The following is a 27208-nucleotide window of genomic DNA, read 5'->3' on the forward strand; positions in this document are numbered from 1 at the left end:
ATTTGTAATCATAAACGGCATAGAATTAATTGTCTGTCAGGTAACTTCTAGATGAGATAATATCATAATGACCTTACGATGCCAATGGCAAAACCCGAACCCACATTGGCGTTGTCCACCAATAGCCGGCAGTTTTACGGTCGACTGTTGTCCAGCATCATCGGACGTCACGAGCAAGGTATTCATGCATAGCTTTAAGTTTTTCTGCATTGATATGCCATAAATGCAGTTGGAAATCTAGAGCATATATTGACCAATGAGCCATAACTGTCTCAACATTACAGTTTTACCACAAACATGCTGGCTTGTCAACCAGTTCCCACTGGTTACGAGATATACTAGTATATTTAGATTGAAAGCACTGCTTATTGGCAGCTTCTAGACCTCGTGGTATGATCTTGTTTTATTTAACGTTGTGAGCGACATTTCCCTGGTCATACTATTTTCTGACCTCCAGCTGCCCCAGCAAGTGGCGTTGGCTTTTGGCACCGATATTTACCCGGCCTAGTATATTTTACAGAAGGGGGGGGGGAGTTTTGCCAGACAAACGCATGACACGAATAAAAATCAGTCGCACGCCCACCCACCTTCTCACGTTTCTGTCACTGATCAACCTTCACTTCACGACTTTTTACCAACTGCAAGAGCAAGCCAACGATCAGCCCTTAGTTTTTTCTCAGTTTAACTACCTCCCTATCTTTCCTTAATCAACCAGTTGACCACTTAGGTTAATCAGCAGCGTATCTAGTTTATGTCTACGTCCATCGAGAATCTAAAGACTTTTGGTGAGTAACGGTATTTTTTGGTGGTAATACTGGCGGCGTGGTTTTCCAGGTATACATACGCGCTCAAACACTCCAGACAGGCATATCCTGGATTGTATGTTCATTCATCACTGGCGAGATCTGTCTTGTTAGTTAATTTCCGATGTCCATATTAGGATTCGGGCTGGACGCCACTTGGAATCCCATGCTCAGACCATTGTCGCCACAACTACACCACAAAAATAATATGCCAATAAATGATCTAATTGCTAACTAATGACTAGATCCTTTCGCCGATACTGGTGACGACGATATCAGTCAGCCGACAAATTACATCCACATTCGGATTCAGCAACGTAACGGTCGCAAGACCCTTACGACAGTCCAGGGTCTTCCTGTCGAATATGACCAGAAACGAATCCTAAGAGCACTCAAGAAGGATTTCGCCTGCAATGGTACTATTGTTAAAGATGACGAGCTAGGTGAAGTTATTCAGCTCCAGGGTGACCAGCGTGTCAAGGTGATGGATTTTCTCTGCACCCAGCTCGGTATCATGAAGAAGAACGTCAAAATCCACGGATTTTGAGCGCCAGCCGCGGCTTCGCCCAGCCAGCTATCAGTCACAGCTGCGGCAGCAAGGCTATCGATGTGGATGATGTGCAGTTTCGTCCTGGTATATGCAACCCATGACGGTAATAGGTGCTTTTCAAATCGTTGTGCAGTGGCGGAAAGCATATTCATTTGCATTGTGTGCGTGTTTTGTCTTAGGATATATTGTGTTTAGTTCGGAATTTTAGTATAGGCTATCGATTAACAGGCTGTATTAGTATATGATGGTGTATCCATCAGTGAGTTATATTGACTTGTTTTCATATGCACACAAATTGTATGTGCGTTTAAGGTTTTCTGGGTATGGTTACAGTAATTTACTTATATTGTCTGCTCCTTTGTCGTTGTCCAGTTACCTTTTTTTCCATGTAGTTTTCTGGAAAGGTGACAGTAAACTCTGTAGACATCCAGTTGCGACACTTTATTCACGGTATTAATAGCAACTTATGGAGTATTGGCGTTTATTCAGATCGTGTGGGCCACAGCAATGTACTGCCGTTGAACACATTTTTAATTTATGCACATTTATTGATCTATTTCGCGTACTGCTAGATTACATATCTCTGGAAGGTGTTCTCGTACACGTTGCGCAGGAGGTGCGTAGGTTGGTGCTTTGCTTTAGTTGGGTTGTCTGGACTAATAGAGTTTGGAGACTCATCGGAAACGCACACGTTCCAAATCTCTTTGAGAACTTTAGTCATGTGGCGGATCCCAAAGGAGTATATTAATATTTGCCAATTTACTAACACGCAGGTTCGTCAATGGCAATTTTGTCTATTGTACAATAGCACATATAAATTAATGAGGAATTATGAGTTCGCCGACTCTGGACCGGGAGTCTAGGAGACTGTCGCGTAACAACATTAGAGGTTCGAGCGAGCAGATCAATAGATCCAAATCGAAATCGCAAACGCCGCTGTCATCCCTACATCAGGGCGATTATGAAAGTACTGGAGCAGATTGTCACAGGGCGTCCTCGCCGTTAATATCTGGCGCCGAAATTTCCGTAGGCGTACCTCACTTAGTATTAAATGACGAGAACGACAATGGAAACGGTGATCCGGAAGATGTTGAAATTGGTATGTTGATCTTGAAATTGGTCTGTGGTGATAGTGTTACTGCCGATTGGCGCGGACGACACTGACTGCTTGTTAGGCGTACAGAAAGCCGAGATTCTCACCCATACATGGACTCGTCGCGGACTGCATCTTGCTTACTGTGGTCTATTTCTTGTTGCCTTCATAACGTCACTGGGCGCACAAGTGACTTCACTTTTGACTCCATTTGCAACAAGTGAATTTCATGTTCATTCACTGGTTGCCACTGTGCAAGTCGTACAAGGGATCTTGTTCGCTGTGGTAAACGCTCCAATGGCGAAGATCGCCAACACGTTCGGGAGATTAGAAGCATTTGTACTTGCTCTAGGATTCATTGCGATCGGCTACCTCCAAATGTGTCTTGCTGGAGGTGTCACATCGTATGCTAGCGCGCAGATATTCTCGGCCAGTGGAACGACTGGTTTACTTGTTCTCCAGCAAATTTTTGTTGCTGGTGAGTTATTTATGCCCGCGCACAGTCACCATTCAACTGACTTAATACAGACACAACCGACTTGTTGAACAGGGCATTGTTTTCAGTCCTGCCAGATACGCCTTTCCTTGTTACCGTGTGGATGGGGTAGGTTAATCAGCTATGGAGACCAAGCACAGTCTACTAATAAGTTGTAGTCCTTGGCTCGCAGATTTTGCAACTGAACATTTCTCGTGGCGGGCTGGTTATGGTATTTGGGTCCTGCTACTGCCATTATCAGCCTCTCCCCTCTTAGTTACTCTCTTCCAAAACCAGAGAAGGGCTCGTCGTTTGGGCTTGGTCACCAAATATTCGTGGGTTGGCAAGTCCGCGATATCTGTTTTACGCTCAATGTCAAGCGCATTAGATATTGTCGGCATCTTACTTCTTTCTGCAGGTTGTGCATTAGTGCTGATTCCCTTGACACTGTCGAGTACTTTGGCGATGCACTGGCACGATCCTCGAATTCCTGGTATGTTGGCGGCTGGCACTGTCTTCTTAATTATTTTTGTATGTTGGGAAATACGAGTTGGTGCAGCCGCTGATGCGAGTTCTCATGATCATTCACATCGAAAACCGCTTTTGAGTCTGCGGGTACTCAAGAATCGCACTGTTCGCTGTGGCTGCGTTACGATATTTTTTTACAACATGGCATACAATATTTTTCAGCCATATTTTTTTAGTTATCTTATGGTCTCGCGGGACACGAATACTGATAGCGCTGGCAAAATTGTTCTAATTTTTTCGTTTGCGGCTACTATTTCGGGAATTCTAGCTTCATTCCTAATGAAGCATTCGTCACGCTACAAGCAGTGGCTGTTAATTGGAATTCCTATCTACCAGTTGAGTATTTTCTCGATGCAGTTTTCGCGGTTACCAACATCACTCACCGCTATTGTTGCCTTATCTCAAGCATTAGCAGGAGTTGGTGGTGGGATGCTCTCGTTAGCGTCTCAAGTCGGCGTTCAAGCTTCCTGCAATCAGTCTGACGTGGCTGTTGCCACTGCACTGTTCCTTACCGTATTTTCACTGGGCTCAGCTGTTGGGGCTGCAATTTCGGGAGCCATTTGGACTTCTCTGCTACCAAAACTACTCATCAAGTACGTTCCTGAGCCAATATTGGATCAGGTACCCGACATTTATGCAGACTTTGGCTATGCACGCCGAATGTTCCCTGATCTCGATAGTCTAGAACGGCAGGCCATTATCCACGCCTACAAAGACGTCATGGCATTACTTATATGGATTGCGGTCGCGGTCACTCTTCCATGTGCTATTGCGAGCTGCTTTATGAGGGAGTACAATTTAGAAGAGCTCAGCAAGCTTTTGACAGAATCCCGAGCCCAAAACATGCACTCATACGGCAACGTGAGTCATGACGTATCTGACTATCAGTCCGGTCAAACGGATATACCGATCGTTATTGGTAGTAATGCTCGTCGCACCGTTGATGGCGACGCTGTTTTGATGCTGTCGTCAGACGAGGAGGAAGACGCTCTCGGTGCCTGTGTGGGTGTGACGATGTCGCGTAGCGATGTGATGCAGGAGAATTAATGGTCGTTCTCCTCATTTGTACATATTTTGGCCGATAAGAAGTTTAAGGAGTTTGCTATAGCTGTTTGGTCTCTTTTATGGGTTTATTTCATAGGTGATTAGGTGTATTGGCGTTATCTGTATTTTTAATATATATCAGGTATAAAACTGGCATATCCGACATCGATGACTATGCGCATCAGTTTCAGCGATACTCTAACTTACCAAATGCGTTGGCAACTAGAGTCTTTTACCCGGTTCATCACTCACATGACTAGCTTACCCGGATTATAAGTTACCGCGTCTGGCCCCTTCCGCCGCTGTTCACCTCTCGACGCCTTGACAATCTACACCGTTGCCATCATCCGGGTACGGCTGCGTTATACCCAACGACACATTATATTTACACAGCCCTGAGTCGACTAACTGAATAGCACGCCGACATTATACCCTTAAATTGCATAGTTTGCATTCGCATATTAGCCCTTTTTCATTTAGGTATAAAGCGGTCAGGTGACCCGAGCCGTGGAATTTGATTTAGGGGACCGTGAGATCGGCCACGGGCGTTATCACCGTTTCTACGGCTTCACCAGTTTCAGTTATCGGTACTATACAGAGCCAAAAGTATAGAGCTGTATTGATCTCTTGCAAATCGTATTTGCATTTCTTTCACGCGAAACTTTTGCTGTTCACTGGACTGGGCCGTGCGTGATCGCTGCTTAGTCCGGTGTTCACAGGGGTATATCCAAGAGCCAAAATTCCACGACGAGGTAGGACCAGCGCTGGTTCGGGGTCGCCTTCAAGAACATCTATCATTGGAGTCGTGCAGACCCCTATAGTGACGACCGAAAAGCAAATAAGCGGCCTTTCAGACCACCCGGAGCAGCCCCCAAGCAAGAAGCTGAGACGCGATACAAGCATGAGTGACGCGAGCGACGACTTCGATGATTATGACCAGGGATCTGAATTTGATTTTGATGACGAGAGCTTTGGTGGTTCTGGTAACTATCCCTATGAGCTTGGTCCGGTAATTGTTGTGCTGACGTAATCTAGATTATGGCGACAATGAGGGTTTTGAGGAAGTCAAGCCTGAAAGTACAAAGCTGAAAGCATACGAAGTCGAGCATGAGGTCCTTTCTACAGCTGACATTCAACAACGACAAGATTCGCAGATCGGTCAGGTCGCCGGTATTCTAGGTCTCTCGCGGGAGAGTGTCATGGTGCTGTTACTCTATTTCAAGTGGAACAATGACCGACTCCTTGAACAGTATACAGAGGATCCGGAAGGCGTCTTGAAGAAGGCTGGAATTTCAGCCGATGACGACAGCAATAAGAAAGAATACAAAATTATGACGATTGATGGATTCATGTGCGATATTTGCTGCGAGGATCGGCAAGGTCTCAAGACGTTCGCATTGGAGTGCGACCACAGATTTTGTTTTGATTGTTATAAGCAATACCTTACACAAAAGATTGTGGATGAGGGAGAGTCGCGGAATATACAGTGTCCAGGCGATTCATGTTCCCTAGTTGTCAACAATGAGGCTATTAAGCTCATCGTTGAAGATCGGGTCTACAAACGGTATCTCACTCTTTTAAACCGGACTTTTGTACAAGACCATGAACACCTTCGGTGGTGTCCGGCACCGAACTGCGAATACGCGATCAGGTGTGATGACGTGTCGGCGAAGGATCTTAAGACGGTCGTGCCCACTGTTCAGTGCGCCTGCGGTCACCGATTCTGCTTTGGATGCGGCTTGTCTGATCATCAGCCGTGTATCTGCGTTCTTGTCAAGAAATGGATTAAGAAGTGCGAAGATGATTCGGAAACAGCGAATTGGATTTCAGCGAATACCAAAGAATGCCCAAAATGCATGGCGACAATCGAGAAGAACGGCGGATGTAACCACATGACCTGCCGGAAATGTAAATATGAGTTCTGCTGGATCTGCATCGGCTCTTGGGCGGAGCACGGTACGTCGTGGTATAACTGCTCGCGGTACGATGAGAAATCTGGAGTTGAGGCGCGTGACAATCAGGCCAAATCGCGTGCTTCATTAGAGCGATACTTGCACTATTACAACCGTTACGCGAATCATGAGCAGTCGGCTAAGCTCGATAAGGATTTGTATCTCCGTACCGAGAAAAAAATGACTCAGCTGCAATCTACATCAGGCATGTCATGGATCGAGGTTCAGTATTTAGCTCAAGCATCTGCAGTGTTACAGCAGTGCCGACAGACCCTTAAGTGGACTTATGCCTTCGCATTCTATCTCGAGCAGAATAACCAGACGCATTTGTTTGAAGACAACCAGAAGGATCTCGAAATGGCCGTTGAGCAATTATCAGAGCTTTTCGAGAAGCCAATCCAGGAACTTGCTGGCTTGAAAGTTACTGTCATGGACAAAACTGCGTATGTCAACAACCGCCGACAGATCCTTCTGGAAGATACTGCCAAGGGTCTTCATGAGGGTAGATGGCGTTATCAGGTAGAGCTTAAGTGAGAGTCGCGTTAGACATGTATAGGAGAGGGACTGTAACGTGTTTGGATCGAAGGCGAGCGACTGACGAAGATGCAAATCTTTGAAAGAATGGAAACTGGCCTGGATCATTCGTTGATTCAGACGTTATAGAGTATCATCTTTTGATTTATTTTAGCGTTTGTGTTTCAGGCTATCACGGATTGGTGTTGTGCATTGGTTTTCAAGTCGTTTGAATTTGCTTGTTATTTATATATTTAGCTGGGTTTTTGTTGATTTCAAAGATACATAATGGCGTGGGCTCAGTTATTGCTATTATTTGTTATCCCTACTTGACTGATGTTACGCTTGTTCTGTATGGTTTATTGGTTAGTTCACTCCCGATTATACCATATCTTATATTAAATTATATTCTGTAGCACGTTCTATGGTAGCCGATTGACAGCGCTCAGTTGGTGGGATCGCGAAGATAACCATATCGGTCACCGTGACATATTTCGAAAGCTGGATCATCAAAACGAGACAACTTAGTTGAAATAGTTTTCAGGCTCAAGGTTTCTCTTTATGCCATAATATTCTCTGCATTACGTTTATTCCTGCTGTACGGTCTCCGATATTAGCCTGCATATGTCGCACTCCACTCGGTGAAAAGGTGCGATGGCCGTTGCTTTTGCCCGGCGGAATGGATGTTTGGGCCCGTGAACCACCGCCGGTTGCAGGTCCTGTGGGGGTTCCGGGATGTCGGTAAATCACTACAAATGGCTGATTATTATTTGCTAGGGATAATATCAAAAATTCCCTCGAAATATCAAAATCTAACTTTTTGCCCGTACCCTGGGTATCTAGTCTCCGTTGCTTGTACCCGAATCTCATCCGAAACTTAATTTTCTAAGATAATGTTAACACTGGAGCACCTTCCAAATTTCTCTGATGACAGACTTCAATATTTTTTCTCTGACAATCATTTCGGACAGTAAAAAAGGTAGCTAACTTTGAAAGTAGAATAGTCCAGTTTCTCATAAGCTGACCTATGCGTCATCAGGGTCAATCGATGCTGTCGAGGAAAGTTTTCCCGAAGCCCTCACCAGGCCTACTGCCTTCAGTGCTTCATCCTGAAAATACCGGTTTAATTCCGGTTAAGGTTATAAAAATAATTATATTTTAGTTAACTTAGATTAATTAAAGCTAAATTAGACTTATTTGACATCTCCAAGAAGACTTCAAAACGGTAGTCAAAGACGTTGATATCGCGAATTTGGTTTTCATGGCCGCTTCACGACCTACCAGAATAAAAGATGTTGCTTCCATGCCTGCTGAAGGACCTCAGTGGTTGATGAGGAACGAGCCAGAGCACTGGGCAGACAGCTACTTCCCTGGCGTGCGCTATGGTCATCGGACTTCTAACATCGCTGACAGCTTCAACAGCTGGATTTTGTAGGCTCGTGAGATGCAGTATTGTCCATGGTAGAACGTATCCGGCCGCAGATGATGCTTGCAAGGGTAAAGCGTCACGAGGAGATCCAAACATTGGAACAGGAAGGAAAGAAAATACTGAAATTGCAGCTAGAGAACTTGCCAAGTCGGTTTCACTTGCAAGACAATATATTGCCATACCTGCGAATGTTGATGAGTATGATGCCAGAACTATGCAGAACGAATGCTTCCCCGTTCGCCTAGATGTATGGACTTGTCCGTGTCGTCAATGGAGCTATCGTGGAGTACGTTGCGCTCATGCTTTGCGTCTATCATTTTTACTCGATTAAACATGTGCGATTTTGTCGACAACAAGTCCAATGTAGAAGCCTTCATTAGTATGGCATCCACAGTCAATTTGAATCAAAGGGACATAGCCGTTTTATGCTGCACCGACCACACCAGTCGACCTCACGCCGTCCCCATAAGACGAGGGATATCACTAATGAGATTTGTCACACGAAAGACAAATATCTGCGGACGATGTCACAACGGATGCCCCACAGTTCTAAAACTTGTACCGAGCCTATAAGTTAGGTAATATATGTTAGTATTCTCGGTTGTAAGAGGTAATATTTTGACGACGTCGTGTCGTTGGTTACCCGTCTCCTTAGACCGTTTACAGCTTGCTGCGTTTCTTTCTGCTTTCATTTTCCTTAGAGTTTCTTTCGTTATAATTAGTTGTTTCGTAGCGAAATAATTGTATTTTCTATACATTAAGGCAGTTTGTGTTCAAGGTAGCAATATCGTTTTACAAGAGGGTAAGTCAATCTGTTTGACCAATGTGGATTAGCTTGGATCTTTAGTGCTGAAGTTTGAATACCTCAGAACGCGCGAGACACAACGTGTCGTTGGGAGATGCCCAGGGTACGGGCAAAAGGAGCATTTTTGATATTTCGAAACTTTTCGAGGGAATTTTTGATATTATGATTGCCCATATTTGATAACCTGTAGGGTTCAGATTGTAATTCCTGAACCGGCTTAGCTATCTCCGCACGACAAGTGACTTAAGCCCCCCCACGTTTCCTGCTGTAGTTAATAAAGCCAGCTCCATGAACCCCGTATTTACGAGCTGAATACAAAGTTGAATTTGAAAATGCCGATCGTCGCTATTGCCAAGGTATGTGAAGTGGTCCACCATAGTCTGGCAGATCGCGACAATATTTATCTCGGACTGACAGGAGATCGAGAGTTAATTGCATTTTGACATCTAGCTTTTTGCCAAACCCGGTCAGCTTGATGCTGTAAGTTGTATTATAATTGATATGGGAGGAGCGGCAGAATTGACTAACCTATACAATGAAGCTCATCGAGAGCTTGAAGCCGGAGAGTGACTATGTGAAGAACGAGGAGTTGACCACTTCTGCGTACTACTTCTTCAAGCCGGAGGAGGAGGTGAACACTCTCCTCGGTATCGAGCTGTAAGTATACAATTTATCTGTCAATTGAGTTACACTGTCAATTGCGAATCGCCGCCGTATCAGTTGCAGAGCAGGTCTTATACTAATTTTCGCGATAATATAGCTACGAAAGCAAGGAGAATCTCGAGACTGTTCACATGCAGTCTGGTCCTTTCAAGACTTTTGTAGATGCTGCGACTGCCGTATCTGAGAAGCCGTTCGACCTCGAGTTTTTTGAGCCTGCCGACATCGGTTTCTTGACTCGTCCCAACTTCAGCAGTCTCCAAGCACCCAATGTCTTTGTTTTGCAAGTTTACTTCGTTGTCAAGCCAGGCACCCGTGAGAAGGTACTCGGCTATTTGAACGAGATCGCCAAGGATGTTTGGGAGGAGGAGGATGGCTGCTTCAGCTACTACTACGCCAAGTCGATTGACAATCCAGACAAGTTCATGATCTTCGAGAGGTATGTTTACTTTTACGATCTGATTTGAAGATTATAAGATGCTAACTCTTATTGGAAGATACGTTGACCGTCCCGCTTGGGACATTACGCACAGAGCTGGTGCCAAATTTATAGAGATGTTCAAACGTTTGGACGACGAAGACCTCGTCGTTAGCAGATTTATCTATGAATGCTACGAGAGTGGTGTTGGTTTCTTGGGAAGAGACTAAGCAACCCGCCATCTTAAACTTAGTGGACAATGATGAGATATGACTTCGGAGACGAAATTTTTATTAGAATTCAAAACATGATGGCATTTCCGTAATAGTTCGCTGATATTCTACTTGCAGAAACCCATGCTTGTCGGCCAGTACATTGTAATAGAACAATAGTTGATCTTATCATTTGAATAAATCTACTCTCGCACAACCTGCATACTCTTGTCCGGTCGACGCGCTTATACAACCAGCCTCCACCTGTCTCGCTAAGGGCGTTTAGGAAGACTGAAGATGCATCGTCCGCCAGTGGTCCTCGAGGATGGTCAACAACGATGGCGTCACCGAAGCGGGCAGCCTAAAGACATTTACGTCGACCGTATGGATGCAGTACAGAGACTGCCTGGCAGGCATTGTTATATGCTGGAATGAAGCACGCTAATCCAGAGACAAAGCGAAAAGGTGGATGCCTTCCATAATATTCCAACAATATACTTGGGCACAGCGTACTTCTGGGCCGCGACGAACCTGCCCATAGATTTAAGCCCAAGCTAGTCAAGTTGGCTTTCTCACGATACATGAGAGCAGGCGGCCACAGGTCCAAATTTGTGAGGACTTTAGTACGAAGGTATGTTCACACACAGGCAAACATTTACCTGCAGTAGTAGAACCCGCTTGCCTTCAGTCTAGCATTTTGCCCCTACATGGTGCCAGTACTAAAGCGATGTCAGCCCGCACTACTCGGCGTTTCTCATATTTCTTCTCATCACTTCCTTGTGCGAACCGGAACCACGCCTTAAATACAGACAAACACCACAATTTTTCCCTCTATCAAGCTTAACTATGCCATATATTTAGGTTCCAACAATCTTCCTCACTCCCATACGGTACTTACAACCTAACTCTATCTGAATTGCGCCTGATCTAAGTACATCGTTGGCTTGGCGACGTCCCTGGTCCGTTCTGCTGCTGTTGCGCTCCGGCCGCTAAGGGCCGCGCCACGCGATTATTAATTTCGATGAGCGTAAATATGCTAATAATAATACCATTGACCCGCTGATTGATGCTAGTCGTTAGACAGGAGAAATTAGATACACTTGGACGAGGTCTGGATAACGGGATGTTAGAACTGATTGGGCTAAGGCGGAGTACAGAGACGACGTTCATGGCAGTACTGCAAGACATTAGAATCCAAGCCTAAATATATAGTAACGATCGCAAGATATTACTATTAGTATACACGTAACAACTTCTGAATTTCTAATCACTAGAAATTACAAAAAATCTTCACTTATTATAACTTATTGCAAACCCTGAAACTAATATACGAATACCCCTAGCCACACTTCACCAAAAATAAGACCCGCTTTCATATCTTACAACACATAACCTGGGATCCTCTGTCGATGAACTTAAAGTATCTCAGGCATGTACTAGTTATTCACTAGTCCCTTAAACTTCGTCCTCATACACTGGAACTCTGTCTCCGACGACTTTTTTCGAGACAGTAATATTTTTCAAAAAGAGCGGAATTATCTTTCCTTGACTGCAGAGATTTCGATTAATATTCAGTATGCACACTAACCGACACATTAAGACTTACAATATCATATTGTGCTTAATATTTCTAGCCTTGTCCTTGAGGTTCATCTGATTTAGGCCATCAAGCAAAAGCAGTTCTTTAAATAGATCAGCGTCCAAAGGAATACCAGCTTTTGCTTTATCCACAGCTTGTATTACTTTCTGTTAGATCGCAATTAGTCACTGCGTTGGCAAAGACCACCACAAACTGAAGCATCTGCGACTTCTCACCTTCTCAATAGCAGTCCATCGACCGTATCTCCGTATAGCTTCCAAAAGTGCGTCCTCCATTTCGGGGCTCCATTTCCGTCTAGGATGCTCCCAGCTTTTTGTTGGACTCAAGTTCTTGGCTTTGAGCGTCTCTGAAGGTGCGGGAGTCCCTGGTTGCGTAGAAACAGAAGATTCAAATTGCTGCTCGTCATTATTTTCAGCCTCGGGGCCCTCATAGAGATCTTCATCGCTTGGCGCAGGAGGGCCAGATTTAACAGATCGCTTTGGCCTTGCGGATGGAGGTTGACTGGACTGAACGGTAATGACGTCTTGCGCCGCTGCAGCAGCTTGAGAACTGTCCGGAGAGAATGAAAGCTTTTCGGCATCTCTTTGTCGTTCATTATATTTCTTCCTCTTAGAGGCCACAACTCTCGGAGGCTCTGGCTCTCTTCTTTTCAACCTTGTTTGGCGCACTCCTGTCGCAGACGTCATGGCCAACGGCGTTTGCCCGCCTCTACCTTTTGCCTTGCGAGAAGATCTTCGGGGAGCGGAGGCGTCGATTTCAGTAGCCACCATTTCCACTCCAGCAACCATAGCCAATCCAGGAGGACTAAATGCAAAAGGTCAATATCATTCCAATGCAAACATAAATGTTACACATCACAACCATCACCTGGAGACGTACAATTGTTGCCCGTTAAGAATGGTGATGGTAACAGAAATCCATTCATTAGCATGTTCGATGAATTCGGTCCACGGAAATCCGCGGCTCAGTTCATCAACCAACTTCTTCTTGTCCTTCGTTGACCCCAATATTTTGCTAGCGAGATCAACTCGCTTGATATCACCTTCAACTTCAATTGGAACATCTTCTAACAGATCATTGAAACTCTTCAATGGGTCACTAATTTTCCTGAGCAACCTTGGGTCAACAAGGGTCAAAACATATCCTTGAATCGCCAAAATGATAATGAACTGCGCGTTGTATACATCTTTGGCAAGACCAAGACATTCCGGGAAGACTTGGCTAATAGTCTGAAGAGTAATGCGAGCCGTATCTGTGTATGGCTTGATACGGAACAGCTGATACGCGATTTCTGCGAGGTTCAGCTTGTATACAAGCGTCAAATAATTTTTATTTCCGAATGCCTTCTCGACCAAGGCAGGATCCACAAACGTCCCGCCAACGCAGCCAAAATCCGCCTTTTGGTCTATATAAGTTTAATAGTTAGTATAGACGATAAAGCAAACAGGATGGTGATTTTTCCGTACTTTCAATGGCTGCGTGTATGGCGTTAATACGCTTGAGAGTCTTGTCGTCCACTGTACCCTTAGCCGCAGACATCAGGAAACCTTGATGAATCAACCTTTCGAGAATGTCATTCACGAACTTCTCCGTTGTCTCCGCGTAATGTTCAATCTCCTCAGTATCCACATTCGACACATCCAGTTCGTGGCTTCCCACATCGCTGCTCTGTGGCGAGTCATGCGGTGGAGCTGTACTGGTACTGACACCGAAACCAAGTTTTCTTAACATTTGGCTCCAGGGTTTCAGAGAATTAACGGATACTTATTGTTGATTGCAACTAAGGCACAACGAACCGAATTATTTAGCGCAAGGTTGCAGTGAAATAAGCAGAGCAAAGATCAATGAAAGAAAAATTGTGGCGATTATTCTGCAGACATCTGTGAAGGCAGCCATAACACAGGAGGGTTTCAGGGCTTAGGGTTGGAATACGGTTGTCACATCGAATGATCTAAACAGTCGGACTATTGTGGGGTAGGGTATTGGGACATCGCTTGACCCGGGAACTGTCATTAGTAAACGATTGAGTATTGCACAATCAATTATTAGTACTTCGGTCTCAGTCGGAGCCACTGCTGATATACATGACTATGACGTGATGTCATAGTATTTGATTGGTTCCGGAAAATGCATACCGGAGGGCAGCAGGCTGGCGTTCAGCCTGTGTTCCGGTTTCAATTAAACTGCATCGACTGCTATCAAGGAGTACCGAGCTCATATGACCGTAATATATCGCCATTAGGGGATAATGAGGAGTTTGAATTTTGCAAAGTTCCGATAATAAGGGTTTTCGGTAATTCGGACTCGGGACAGAAAGTATGCGCCCACATTCATGGGATATTTCCGTACTTATTCATCGAATATTCCGGGTCTCTCGACAAGCAGCACGGTATATGAGTTCTTGCTTGATATGTCGTGTATATAGCTAATATAATTCAGTTGACGAATATATTCAAGAATTGTATATGAGCATCAATAATGCCTTACGAGCGTCTTTCCAGCACAATTCCAAGGATGCACGGAACACTTTTGTGGCGAATATTGTTCTGTGTAAGGGTGTTCCTTTCTATGGATTTCATATTGGGTGGAAATATTTTTTGAAGGTGTATATGCTCAGTCCAAGTATTATGGGCCGGCTGGCTGATTTGTTACGCGATGCGGCTGTTTTGGGAATTCCGGTTCGTGTGTACGAGGCGCAATTGCCGTACATACTGCAGTTCATGGCGGATTTTAATCTGTTTGGATGTGGATGGGTAAATGTCAATAATCTACGATTTCGATCTCCGGTGCCAGGTATGTATAGTAAAAGTGTACTACAACTGATACTGATATATTATTAGAGTATGCTGGCATAGGTGTCAAGGCATTCGAGTGGACAACAGATACTATACGGGCACATATGATCTCTGGTCCCGAGATTGTCGCGCGAACGTCGTATTGTGCATTAGAGATTGACGTTCAGGCTCAGCACATCATGAACAGATACGACATTAAGGAGAGAAATTTGCACCATGACTTCATTGAACGGACCAATCCTATTCCAGCGGACTTCAAATTTATGCATAGTATGGCCGAGCTATGGAGGGATGAACGAAGGCGAAGGAAAATGCGACGTGTACCTCCAAAAGATGTTCCTTCTATGTCAGCTAGTGGATTGCGTGAGGAAAGTTGTTGGCGAAACGAGGAAGAACTTCGTGGCAAGCTACTTCAGTCGATCCAGAGAGAGGAGTGTGCCAGTAAGGCTGTGTCTTACAATAGCTATCGCGTATGCACTGGGGAAGAAGATAAGGTGCCATCTGCTTTTGAGGTTTTGGATAATATGTTCTCGTTTGCCCACTCAGAACTGTCCGGATCAAGCTCGTCGCAGACTTATGAAGAGAGCTTTTGGGAGAATGTTGTCACAGAGGATCTGGACAAACTCGAAAACAGTACAATTAGGAAATCACGACCTGTTCGTTTTCTTTTAGAGGATGATTCTGAAGATGTTCCAGCTGCTCAAAAATATTTGAAACGAAAAAATATAGGGACTTCAAGCTCAGATTCTCAAAGTCACTCTAATCTGACAGTGTCGTCGCAGACGAAAGGCTCTGTTGATGCCACACATACGCTGGTTATCAAAGCTTTTGGGTACGTTACCAAATCTGCTGAACAAGCGCAAAATTTGTCTCGAGAGTATACGCCGAAGCCAGCCTTGCGGGCCTCATCAATGACCGAGTTCGGGACAAGTGTGAAAAATATACAAAGTGCAGAAACATTATCGTCTCAGGAACAAAGGTCAAATGACAGTTTGGTGAAGAAAATGCGGTTTGATGAATCCGCTTCCACCGCAAATGGTAGTCAATCTGGGAAAGCTGAGGCTGAGACTTCTTATGATACGACTCTCAGTATTGTATCACCTCCAGAAATGTTACGTCGTTTATCATTGGCCAGCACTCCGAGTATAAAGTTCGACAGATTCCGAGCATTAAATTGTTACTAACGTAATAATTAGATTCGAGACACAAATTCCTGGGAAACGACATTATGATGGCATTTGGCATTAAAAAGAAGCTGTTTCTGATCTCAGATTCTCCGATGGTATCGTCTAATATTTTGGGGTCCTTAGAAGATTTTGGTCAGCCTCGCGTTCTTTATCGGGATGCGTATTACAGTCTGGATAAGGACGTCCCTTTACGACCTCGCGAGTATGCTGGAAAGGAGTTCAAGTTACTTGGAGGATCGGCTCTGTACTTGCCAGAATTTGCCGCAGGATTAGAGAACTCAGAGAAAAATGCACATGGCGATGGAGGCAGTCGATTTCGAGTATGGCAATACGGCATTGTACCGCCATCTGCGGCCGAAGTTAAAAAATGGACCAACCAATGGCAATCTGGGAAGGAGGACGCGATGTTCGCGACCAGCAACAAAACAATACATTCCCAGATCGATGGACCTACGCAAAATGCATCTCCTAATCTTTCCCAAAGAAGACGAAATGAGTATGCTAGGTCATCAATTACGATGTCGGTTTTTAGTCTGGAAGTGCATGGTATGTGAAAATTTTGACATTTATTGTGCCATCGGTACTAATTTTGGTAGCGAATACTCAGGACCGTCTGGTTCCCAATCCACAGAAGGATCCAATCGCATTTCTTACCTGGATTTTTCAGCCATCGCAGGGACAAGCGAACGATGAGCTCGCGACGGGTATAATAATAGTTTCCGACAATGAGGAGGATATAATAAGATTGAAGAAACAGTTCGATCAGGAGACCCTCACGGTTGTGTCCGACGAATTGGATCTCATTAATTGCCTGATTGACACCATCAGAAGACTAGACCCAGATGTTTTTGCCGGTTATGAGGTTCAGAATTCGTCGTGGGGTTATATCATTGAGAGGGTGCACCATCGGTTTGAGTACGACTTGCAGGACGAATTTTCTAGGGTCAAGACAGTCAAGGCCAACAACGGAAATTTCGATCGATGGGGATTTGCTCATGCGTCTTCCATCAAAATTACTGGGAGACATGTGTTTAATGTTTGGCGGCTATTAAGGAACTCAGTTAATCTGCTGCAATATACAATGCAGAACTGTGCGTTTCAGATACTAAAGAAAAGGTGCGAACTTTGCCTTAAAATGATATTGGCGTGGAGGATTAATAGTTATTTAGAGTCCCATTCTATACCAATCAAGATCTTTCGAAATGGCTTCAATCTCGAGAAGCCGGGCAGGTTGCTAGAGCAATTCAGTACTATATTAGCCGTGCAAGCCTCAATCTGGAATTGCTAAAGGATCAGGAAGTAATTGAACGAACAAGCGAGCAAGCACGTCTTCTAGGTGTCGACTTCTACTCCGTAATATCTCGTGGGTCTCAATTTAAGGTCGAGTCTCTTATGGGTCGCATTGCCAAAGCCGAAAACTTCATGCTGATCGCACCGAGCCGTCGGATGGTCGGTGGCCAAAACGCTCTCGAGGCCCTGCCTCTGGTTATGGAGCCCAAGTCAAACTTCTATACGAGCCCGGTTGTAGTTCTAGACTTCCAGTCACTGTATCCATCGATCATGATTGCGCATAATTACTGGTGAGTATCTGAGTTCGTGGTTAATGTCAAACTCTCTCTAATTTGTACAGTTACTCGACATGTCTTGGCCGCGTGGACTCATGGCGAGGTCGAAATAAGCTAGGGGTGACGAGCTTGGATCTCCCTGATGGCATCTTGAGTCTTCTGAAAGACTACCTTACGGGTGGGTGTTTTAAGCGTTTATATTCTTGCGATATCTGCTGAACGTAATCTAGTGTCACCTAATGGTCTCATTTTTGTCAAGCAATCCATTCGGCGCTCCCTTCTGGCAAAGATGCTAACGGAAATTTTGGAGACACGAGTCATGGTTAAAAATGAAATGAAAGATACAGATAGTGACGGACTCAGAAAGTTGTTGAACAATAGGCAGCTAGCGTTGAAGTACATTGCAAACGTTACATATGGATATACGTCGGCGTCATTCTCAGGGAGAATGCCGTGTGCGGAGATTGCTGATGCGATTGTTTCAAGTGGCCGAGAGATTTTGGAGCGGGCAAGTAGGACACTCTTTAATAGTGAGAACCGACTAACATCAATTATAGTCCATTGAGTTGATTAATTCAACGGAGAGATGGGGCGCACATGTTGCCTACGGTGATACTGATAGTCTGTTCGTTCATCTTCCTGGAAAGAGTAAAGATCAGGCTTTTGACATCGGAAAGGAAATATCCGAGACAGTGACGAGAATGAATCCCCGACCGATAAAACTAAAAATGGAAAAAGTGTATCTGCCCTGTGTTTTGCTAGCAAAAAAGCGGTACGTCGGATTTTCGTATGAAACGAAAGATCAGAAGGAACCCATATTCGATGCAAAAGGAACTGAGACCGTCAGAAGAGACGGCACCCCCGCAGAGCAGAAGATTGAAGAGAAGGCTTTGAAGTGAGTAGTGTGTAGCTGTAGCTCTATATATTGATTCGTTTTACTAATGATGCAGGATTTTATTCCGAACGTCTGATCTGTCGGCTGTCAAGGAATACGTGCAAGATCAATGTACCAAGATTATGAGTGGCCACGTATCTATCCAAGATTTCTGCTTTGCCAAAGAGGTCAGAATGGGGACGTACAGTGAACGAGGTTTGCTTCCTCCAGGCGCAATGATCAGTGCAAGAAAAATGCAGGAAGATCCTCGTGCTGAACCGCAGTATGGAGAACGTGTACCATACGTTGTCATAGCGGGTGCTCTGGGCAGCAGGCTTGTCGATCGCTGTGTTCCCCCAGAGACATTGTTAATGGATAAGTAAGATATTGGATTTGCAGTTCGCGGAATGGGTTGATCTAATTTAATGTAGTAACATGTTTCTGGACTCCGACTACTATATTACAAAAAATATTATTCCGCCACTGGATAGGATTTTCAGTTTGATTGGAGTCAGTGTACGATCTTGGTATGACGAAATGCCCAAAATAATACGCATCCCCCATCAACTCCAAGATAGCGACTCGGTTTCGAAGAGAAGTCTAATCCATTCCTACATGAAATCATCGCTTTGTATTGTTTGTCAAGTCAACGACGCATCCAATAGTTTGATTTGTGCTTACTGCAAGGCCGATGTTGCGAAGAGTTATTATATCTTGCAATCTCGTGGCATTAATTTGCAGCGCAACTTGTGCAATTTGTTAGATGTTTGCAGATCCTGTGCAAGGATTTCAAGGGCTGAAGATGTCGCATGTGTTTCACAAGATTGTCCGGTATATTTTTCAAGGGTGAGGGCAACGTCGAAGGTTCGATATAGCAGAAAGATTTCGGAGGTGTTTGAGAAGCAGGTTTTGAGTCGTGATGACTTAGCATGGTAAATTGGTGTAAGAGGCGTTTCGGATAGGTTGGGCTTGTTGGCATTAATTTAAAGTACATTTTATTTAACATATGACATCTCTATGAGCACGAAGACCACCTTAATCCTACGTAGGCGATAAGTTTCAGAGGAATTTTCTTCAGTCTGGCGTGAGGACATAAAAACCAGTGGGCTTGTGACCTTAATAATGTACTTATCTCCCACCATTGGGACTTCGGACAGCTCGGCATCGATACGGAACACAAGCGACCAACTCCGAAACGTTATCACCACATCCATACATATACAGCCACGCGTAGCAAAGGTCGTCTCTGACAAGAACTTCTACCGGGCCGACAATGAGTCTTTTGTGGCAGACGATCACGGAGGTGTACCCTCCGAGCCCAAAGTTCACTGAGAGCGATTTGCCAGATCTTACCGGCAAGGTATAATATATTCATCACGCCTTTCGAGCAACTACGTCAGAATCACTCGATTCGTCGATTCAATTGATGCTAATTGGTATTGGACAGATATATCTCATTACCGGGGCGACTGCCGGAATAGGTCTCGAGCTCCTCCGGATTTTATTCTGGAAAAACGCGACGGTCTACGTCGCCGCCCGCAACCGCGAGTTATTCCTTGAAGTCAAGGAAAAGATCATGGAGACACCCGCTATTGGGACAAAAGCTCCGAGTCTGGGACGTATGGAGTTGATTTTAATGGATCTCGCAGATCTGCCGTCGATTAAACCTGGTGTCGAGGAGCTGTTGTCAAAGACGAAGAAGTTGGATTCCGTCTGGTACAATGCGGGTGTTATGATGCCGCCGAAGGGATCTAAAACTATTCAGGTGTGCTTATTGAATTTATTAAGGAGTAAGAAGATTTGAAGTAGGTGCTAATGGGTGCAGGGATACGAATTGCAATGGGGTGTTAACGTCGTAGGGCATTTCCTACTAAACAGGTACCTCACCCCGACAATCATAGAATCTGCCAAAGACGCCCCAGTGGATTCGGTTAGGGTGATGTGGGTTGCATCGGATGCGAATAACTTTGCGCCGTCTCCCGACGGGATTAACTGGGATGACGTCAACTTTGAGAAAACTGAGGGGTCGATGTTTTTGAAGTACGCGCAGAGCAAGGCAGGGGATATTATTCTTGGCTACGAAATGGCGAAGAGAATTCGGGGGACTGGTGTTTTGAGTTTAGTAAGTTTTGATAAGCCAGCGCAATTAGATATGTTTTAGCTGACATAAGCATTTAGTCACTAAATCCAGGACATCTAAAATCAAATTTATTCCGAAGCAGACCTCCCTGGCACCAAAAGCTTTCCGTAAGCAACTCAAAGAACCTTAAACTTTGCCGACTTTGCTAACGGAAATATCACATACAGGCATTATTATCATTCGACCCCCGTCTAGGTGCACTAACCGAAATCTTCGTCGGCTTCTCCCCTGACATCAGCCAGTCTCATAACGGCGGATATTTCGTCCCGTGGGGCAGATTCGGTATCCCACGCGGAAGTATCCAGGAAGGATTAGAGAAACGGGACACTGGCAAACGACTCTGGGAGATGTTGGAAAATGAGACTGAGATGTATTGATTCTGATTTGTGTGGGTTAGCGTTGAATTGAACGCATGGTGATGTTGAGACCTTTTTTGTGGACAGTGAGTTGGCATTGAAGTTACGAAACATTTTGGTATTGTGTTCAAAAATCGGTTGCGTTTTAGACGGTAATAATGTGTTCAGATTACAAGGTGATTATTCAATAACTCGTGCATACCTGGTCTGAAAGTACCGCGCAAATATTCTATATCATAAGAAAGCTATTTTCCTGCCATTGTATAGCTAGTTTCAAAATATTATGCATGTTAAAAAAAAAGTAGTCGCCGGGCCAAGCTGTGGATATGAGATTGCCGGGCAAGTCAAACAAATGGCCCTAAACCGCAATGAACAACATCGGTTTGAAACTTTAAATCGTTGTAATTGGCGAGGGCATGCGAATTCCGCGCTAATAAATAATGTCCATTTTGCTAAACACCATTCTTTGCCTGCGATTCTTGGCAAGGTGGCCGACTTTGCCACAGTTTTAGCAAGAACGACTTTCGACAATGGAGTCCGCCAAAGTATTCGTCGACAACGTCGACACCTTTCTTTCTTGCATCCCTGCGATCATCGCACAACAACTTTTACTGCTGTCGCCGATGATGGCTCTGGCGCCATCTTGGTTTGGATTTGGCGAAGTGACAGGTCTATTCTTGCTCTTGCACCTGACTTTTAATCGGGGATCTAATCCGACGTGAATTAGGGATCGGCACGGATAATATCCAGGCCAAATTTTCCTTATCCATGTCCGTATCCATAGACATGCACTGGATGCTCTCCGACTGGCCCTGGAAAACACGCTGTTATCCCGCAACTGACTTTACGACAATAACTTCATTCCTATCCTATTACATATGTAAATCGAAGCTCAATAAGCATGACACCATGGTAGGAACAACTTGTGCTTGAAGCTCCGGGCTCATGACGTCACAATTGATCTGTCTGTGCGGCTCAGCTGCCATCACTTTTTGTTCCATCAGTAGAGTAATTACCTCGCGCTGCAAAGTGTCAGTACTCCCCCGGTCTGGATTCAAATCGCCCATGACAACTGATTGATATGCTCGTCACTGATTCTCGCAACTAGTATCATTCAGACTGTCAGTGTTCTCAACATTCGCATTCCTGTACCCTCTGATCATCCGCCGGCGCCATCTGTCTGAAAATTTTTACCATGAGTGTGATTGGCGTCTTGACAATACTGAGTCCGCTGCACGTGGCCCTCAGGCCCTGCGTCATGTTGCGGAATTATATATATCCAGCCAACCTGCAAGGAAGACAAGTGAGATATCCAGTCAGCCTGCAACCAAGAGAAGCAAGAGAACTGTGCACAAATCTGTATTAACTACGAGGACAAGAGTAGCTGCTTTTCACAAGTGTAGCCCCATGGAGCAGTCCGTTTTGATGGGTGTTGTGAGACGTCCGCTTTCGCCGGACGCGAAAATAGAAGTCCCGGCAAGTTGGGATGAATATGAATATGCGCAAGAGCTCCTTGAAACCGAGGGAAACAAGTATGATAACAAGGTCGCCTACCCAGCTGTCGCTGACGCATGCTCTCAGGTACCCCCGACTATGCTATGACAGCACACGGCAAATTGCCATCGTCGTCGCCGCTCCCACCCCACTCCATGGAGATATGGTAGGCGAGTTAGTGGGTAGTCTTGCACATTCTTGTAATGATGTTTTGCTTCGCGGAGGGATCAGTGCAGACATCCGTCGTCGTGTACGTCAAGCGACCGATATCACAAAGACTAGTCGAGCAGGACGGGGACTCACAATCAGGGAATGGGATGGCGCCCTTCGCTACCTGGTCAATGATGACGACGAAAAGAATCTTATGGTTGCATTTGAAGTTGGCGTGTCGCAGTCTTATAGAAGTCTGCAAGAAGCTATTTCATGGTGTGTATGCGCATTGCATTGCCGTCTGGGCATTGCTATGTGTCTTAATGAAGGGCCTCGTGGCGCAAAGTCAGATGTTCAGTATTTTGCGAATGAAGAAGAAGCAGCGGCGGCCATCCAGCAAGCCAGAAATGAGCTCCGTCATCAGCTGCGTCAAAACCCCTTTGGACCGTTAGTGCGAGACGGGATTACTTGGTTTGGTAAACTGGAGAAGGTGGTCATTGAGGCTTTTCGCTGCGAGGATGCGAACTGTCGTCCAGGAACATTACTTTATCCTACGCGGTCCTTTGTAAGTGATGAACTCGCAGACCGAGGGTCCACAGCTAATGTACAACATACAGGTAGTCATAAGGGACGGACAATCCAGCCCTGAAGATATTCCGCCAAACCTCGGGGAGGTCGTCCTTGGCGACTGCGTCCCAAGCCATGTTTTGAATGGCCATGAAATTCTAGCCACGCCAATAGACTTCTTTCAAAAAAGTTGGGTTGAGGCAAATATCCGTTCCGCGATCTTGGAGACCGCCGTCGAGCGTGTCAAGAATAAATTTTTGGTCTTAGAGTCCACTGGATGCTGACCCCGATTTTTTAATATCTTTATCTGTCCATCGTGTGTTCTGTGTTCTATAAAACTGATAGTATAATTTCATTCTCTTGTTGTGCCTGCTGTTATAGAGCTTTGCGATTGATGAGCCGTGTTGCAATGTATTGTAGCTGTGAGGTATTTTTGATTCTCGAAAGACTGAATTTAATCATCCGATCTGTTCACTAGCAGCAAGACTGGGTCACGTCAAGCCTAAATTGCTATGGCTGACGGGGCAGTGTTATTTAGCGATTCACCAGCTACTTTCATTTCCATCGTATCCGGCGCATGACTTGTATCTGCTGCGGAGGGATCTGTTGGACATTGGGATCTGGTATAGACAAACGGATAGGTTTGGTGGTCAAGCTCGATTAAAACTGGATGTCCTACTTCAATAGACTCTTGTCAATGATGTTATCCAAAGGAGCTTACGACCCCTACTTATACTTCTAGCGCCAACTTGGCGATAAAATCAATATCGCCTAAAATATCACCTAAGGCGATACGATATGCGATATGGGCAAAACCCGGCGGTATCTTATGGTGCCCGGCCCTATAATACAGCTCGGAGTAAGTCGATGTACCATTTCGACGAGTCGGAGGGCTCCGGATCAATTCCCGGCTCGTGCATAAGGTGTGCACTTCCATTCTTCTCATGCATTAGGAATGCATGCTCTGTCTTGGGGTTCAAGCGGTTCTTTCGGCCGTTCCCAGGGTTCGGGTTACGATTGAATTAAGTCTTTTGTGGTCATATAGTTACTGATATACCTCCGATTGGAGACTTAAGGATTAGACAGCGCCTGCGTTGGTTTTTCATAATAATAGAGTTGCATTTAGGTGCACCATTCAGCCAGAATTGACTGTCAGTCTGTCGGGGAATTATATGATAATCGTAAACTTATGAACATGTAAAAGATATTACCTTTCAAATTAATTACATACGAAAGTAAAGTTAAATACAATCGACAATAAAATAATCAATAGATATACAATAAACCATGTCACCTATTCTCAAACATCACTACATGTATCAACGTCAATAGAACCAATACATTAAAGGTAGTCAATAAGAGAGACAGATAGATAAACGGATAACAATCCCGATGTGCTTTTACATTTCCAATAGATCAAACAAATTACCGATAAATAAATTCTTTTGCTTTTAAATATTCCGAAATCCCACTACCCGTCATGGGCATCGCACTACTCTGATTTCCGTCAATTTCTATTAGTTAGCGTTGTCCCATAACCAGAGCTTCATAATCTCGTTGATGAATTAACCAGCAATATAAGCAACCCCACAGGAATCGACAAAAGGAGTTCCCAAATTTATAAAACAAAGAACGAGCCCTATTTATATCAAATAACAAGCGAATAAAAATAGCCAAACAATAACGACAATCCGGGTGTATGCAGATGAAGACTACCATGCCATTATGCAAAGACAAACGTATATACGGAGACGAAGATAAACCGATTCACAACAACGACAACCGCCACCCTCATCGAGAAAGCACGAGTCCATTCAACTTGCCTTCGACGGCGTCAACAGTGTCTGTGTCAGCGGTCCCATCTATCCGGCTGCGTCTACTGCTCGAATTGGTGCTGGCGTCGAGTTGCTCTTCGTCCATGATGAATTGCGTCTCGTCTTCGTCTTCCTCGGATTTTAAGATACTGCGCGTTTTGACAAGCGAGCCGTCTTCTTCGTCGTCTTCCTCAATGACAACTGTCGAAGAGGAAACCACTCTACGGCCACTTGGAGTCCGCTGAACCGTACCACCTGTGAATTTTTTCGACGTTGCGAGCGGCGAGGAGGATAAGAAAGATGATGAAGCACCGTTCGAATCCGCTCCAGCGGTTGTGGTCGCTGACGCAGTACCGTAAGAGGAATACCGCAACGGAGACCCAATAGCGCTCACGCTGTTGCTGTTTGGGTTACTCGTAACCACGCCTCCATGATAGCCGTTGAACAATTGTCCAAATCGAGGACTTTCAGCCATTCCAGTCCCACGGGGCGAAGACGAAATGATGCCGTCACCAATCGCACCAGTGCTCCCCAATCGCCCCGAAATGGAAGAAGAATATTCAGCAGTATGGGTGTTGTCGTCATGCCGAGATCCACGGCGGTGGCGTTCTTGGGGAGTGAGTAACTCATTAAGCGACGACGGAACGAAGTCTTCTTCGTACGCAAATGTGTTGGCCGCTGAATCGTCGACTGAGAAAGAGTCTGCGTTGGAGACATGATAGCTGCCGTTTGCGCTGGTATAAAAGTCGTCCTCATCATGCGTGAAACTGGTGCTGCCCCGCCATATAGAAGAGCGAGCAGGGAATGAGGAGGAGACATAACGCCTTCCGGCGAAACTGGACGGCGGATTCGCTGTCGGAGCCATACCGAAAGGTGAGTGTGACATGTTATTGAGTCTATGTTGGACACCAGAAGTAGTAGTCGCGGAAGAGGCCATTGTAGCTGTATTTGCACCGTGTGGTGGGGAAGAATTAGAGGAAGTCGGTTCGTCGGGACCAGGTGACACGAATCCTGCCTTGCTGCCAATTACACCATTCTTCAGCGACGAAGATAGGCCATGCTCTGAATCGACGCCAAATGCTGACATATACAGCGATCTGATGGTGTGAGATGACGAGAGAGCGCTGAGATCGACACCTGTGTTTTGCTGTGGAAGCGATGGCGGAGGCGAAGCGTCCAGGGACCCGAATTTGGCCGGTACTGACGCAGCAATAGGACCATGTCGCGCCAGGTACGAGATTCCGTTTGACTCTAACGAAGCTGGCATCGGGACGTCCAACGGTCCCAGAGTGCGGGCGGACGACGGTGACATGAAGTTCTCTGGGGGTGGCGACGCGCCATATTCGAGACCATACTCTGGAATATCGAGCGGCTGAGTGGATGAAGGCGGCGCCGGGGTCGGCTGAGGAGGCTGACGGTTGTGTTGGGCGATGAGTGAGCGGGCGAGTGCAGATGGGTTGTTGGAGTAGGAGTTTGTGTTCAGGTCGGGAAGAATGTTGCGCGCGCCGAGCTGAAGAGGGCCATAGTTCTGGGACAGAGATCGATGATTCACTCGCCGTCCATCCGGGAGAATGTGGGCCAAGGCGCACTTTGCACCAAACTTGCAGTTTCCCTAAAGATTGTTAGGACAATGGCACCGCAGTAAAGTATATTTAAAAGAAGACACACTTTCTGGAAATACTTGCACGGGGCCTGTTCAAGCTGGGAGTCGATGGAATGGGAGAAGGGACATGTGTTTCCGGCCTGGCATGTTCCCTGGCGAAAGAACTTGCAGGGAACATGGGACAGATCTGGAGGAGTCAAGTCAGTCATCAGAAGAACGCAGGATTCCGAGACGATCCAGAGTGACTGGCCGCTACTAAAACATACTCTTGCTCGGGGGACTCCGGCTGGCCTCGAGGAAGGCGGGTTGGGAGGAGGCTTGGGAGCCTAGCATGGGCGTTGCTGTTGCTGTGTTCGTTGGGGCTAGACGACGGACAAAAGTGGCGGACAGTAGTGGGTAAAGCTGGACGGCGCAGACACGGGAGCGGGTGGTGGAGGAGTGAGCTGGGCAGACAGAGTGAGAGCGTCGTCGGCGTAAGCAGCGGAAAGCAGGAGCGGATCGTTGATGTTCGTGTGGACGAAGTAGGACATTGATCGGTAAGAACAGCCAGCAGTTAGTTAATTGCGGCGGCGCGTTGCGTG

General features: G+C 45.5%; 9 protein-coding genes across 9 annotated transcripts; 7 read left to right on the top strand and 2 right to left on the bottom strand.

Moving 5' to 3' along the window:
• The first annotated feature begins 557 nt into the window (after positions 1 to 557).
• V1513DRAFT_436676 (translation initiation factor SUI1) lies at positions 558 to 1714 on the top strand. The gene is made up of 2 exons (XM_066896814.1): positions 558 to 785; positions 1049 to 1714. Exons 1-2 carry the CDS (start codon positions 752 to 754, stop codon positions 1348 to 1350), a joined length of 336 nt encoding a protein of 111 aa, XP_066756294.1. The 5' UTR covers positions 558 to 751; the 3' UTR covers positions 1351 to 1714.
• V1513DRAFT_436677 (major facilitator superfamily domain-containing protein) lies at positions 1715 to 4651 on the top strand. The gene is made up of 5 exons (XM_066896815.1): positions 1715 to 1969; positions 2026 to 2452; positions 2529 to 2924; positions 2975 to 3050; positions 3101 to 4651. The coding sequence occupies exons 2-5, from the start codon at positions 2185 to 2187 to the stop codon at positions 4494 to 4496; spliced, it is 2136 nt and encodes a 711-aa protein (XP_066756295.1). The 5' UTR covers positions 1715 to 1969; positions 2026 to 2184; the 3' UTR covers positions 4497 to 4651.
• A 743-nt stretch (positions 4652 to 5394) lies between these two features.
• Positions 5395 to 6979, top strand: V1513DRAFT_422787 (uncharacterized protein; the record flags this gene model as incomplete). Its single annotated transcript, XM_066895997.1, has 2 exons — positions 5395 to 5476; positions 5529 to 6979. The coding sequence occupies 2 exons, from the start codon at positions 5395 to 5397 to the stop codon at positions 6977 to 6979; spliced, it is 1533 nt and encodes a 510-aa protein (XP_066756296.1).
• Positions 6980 to 9361: 2382 nt separating this feature from the next.
• On the top strand, positions 9362 to 10678 carry V1513DRAFT_111241 (uncharacterized protein). The gene is made up of 5 exons (XM_066894123.1): positions 9362 to 9548; positions 9643 to 9672; positions 9734 to 9849; positions 9953 to 10291; positions 10350 to 10678. Exons 1-5 carry the CDS (start codon positions 9525 to 9527, stop codon positions 10498 to 10500), a joined length of 660 nt encoding a protein of 219 aa, XP_066756297.1. The 5' UTR covers positions 9362 to 9524; the 3' UTR covers positions 10501 to 10678.
• Positions 10679 to 11803: 1125 nt separating this feature from the next.
• On the bottom strand, positions 11804 to 14011 carry V1513DRAFT_111385 (uncharacterized protein). Its single transcript, XM_066894124.1, has 5 exons — positions 13549 to 14011; positions 12962 to 13487; positions 12298 to 12886; positions 12089 to 12228; positions 11804 to 12031 (listed from the first exon to the last, which is right to left on the bottom strand). The coding sequence occupies exons 1-5, from the start codon at positions 13811 to 13813 to the stop codon at positions 11938 to 11940; spliced, it is 1614 nt and encodes a 537-aa protein (XP_066756298.1). The 5' UTR covers positions 13814 to 14011; the 3' UTR covers positions 11804 to 11937.
• Positions 14012 to 14209: 198 nt separating this feature from the next.
• On the top strand, positions 14210 to 19439 carry V1513DRAFT_456365 (uncharacterized protein; the record flags this gene model as incomplete). Its single annotated transcript, XM_066899566.1, has 11 exons — positions 14210 to 14471; positions 14522 to 14875; positions 14923 to 16020; positions 16074 to 16610; positions 16661 to 17180; positions 17234 to 17644; positions 17695 to 17807; positions 17860 to 18137; positions 18187 to 18524; positions 18580 to 18882; positions 18935 to 19439. The coding sequence occupies 11 exons, from the start codon at positions 14210 to 14212 to the stop codon at positions 19437 to 19439; spliced, it is 4719 nt and encodes a 1572-aa protein (XP_066756299.1).
• A 154-nt stretch (positions 19440 to 19593) lies between these two features.
• V1513DRAFT_436706 (uncharacterized protein) lies at positions 19594 to 21286 on the top strand. Its single transcript, XM_066896816.1, has 4 exons — positions 19594 to 20268; positions 20329 to 20625; positions 20682 to 20750; positions 20811 to 21286. The coding sequence occupies exons 1-4, from the start codon at positions 19930 to 19932 to the stop codon at positions 21018 to 21020; spliced, it is 915 nt and encodes a 304-aa protein (XP_066756300.1). The 5' UTR covers positions 19594 to 19929; the 3' UTR covers positions 21021 to 21286.
• A 908-nt stretch (positions 21287 to 22194) lies between these two features.
• On the top strand, positions 22195 to 23494 carry V1513DRAFT_456367 (uncharacterized protein; the record flags this gene model as incomplete). The annotated part of the gene is made up of 4 exons (XM_066899567.1): positions 22195 to 22259; positions 22283 to 22531; positions 22581 to 23208; positions 23261 to 23494. The coding sequence occupies 4 exons, from the start codon at positions 22195 to 22197 to the stop codon at positions 23492 to 23494; spliced, it is 1176 nt and encodes a 391-aa protein (XP_066756301.1).
• Positions 23495 to 25001: 1507 nt separating this feature from the next.
• Positions 25002 to 27157, bottom strand: V1513DRAFT_429203 (uncharacterized protein; the record flags this gene model as incomplete). Its single annotated transcript, XM_066896314.1, has 4 exons — positions 25002 to 26636; positions 26693 to 26814; positions 26894 to 26989; positions 27016 to 27157. 4 exons carry the CDS (start codon positions 27155 to 27157, stop codon positions 25002 to 25004), a joined length of 1995 nt encoding a protein of 664 aa, XP_066756302.1.
• Positions 27158 to 27208: the final 51 nt, after the last annotated feature.

Source organism: Lipomyces chichibuensis (assembly GCF_038497645.1).
Source record: "Lipomyces chichibuensis strain CBS 12929 unplaced genomic scaffold V1513scaffold_2, whole genome shotgun sequence".
NCBI classification, from domain to species: Eukaryota; Fungi; Ascomycota; class Lipomycetes; order Lipomycetales; family Lipomycetaceae; genus Lipomyces; species Lipomyces chichibuensis.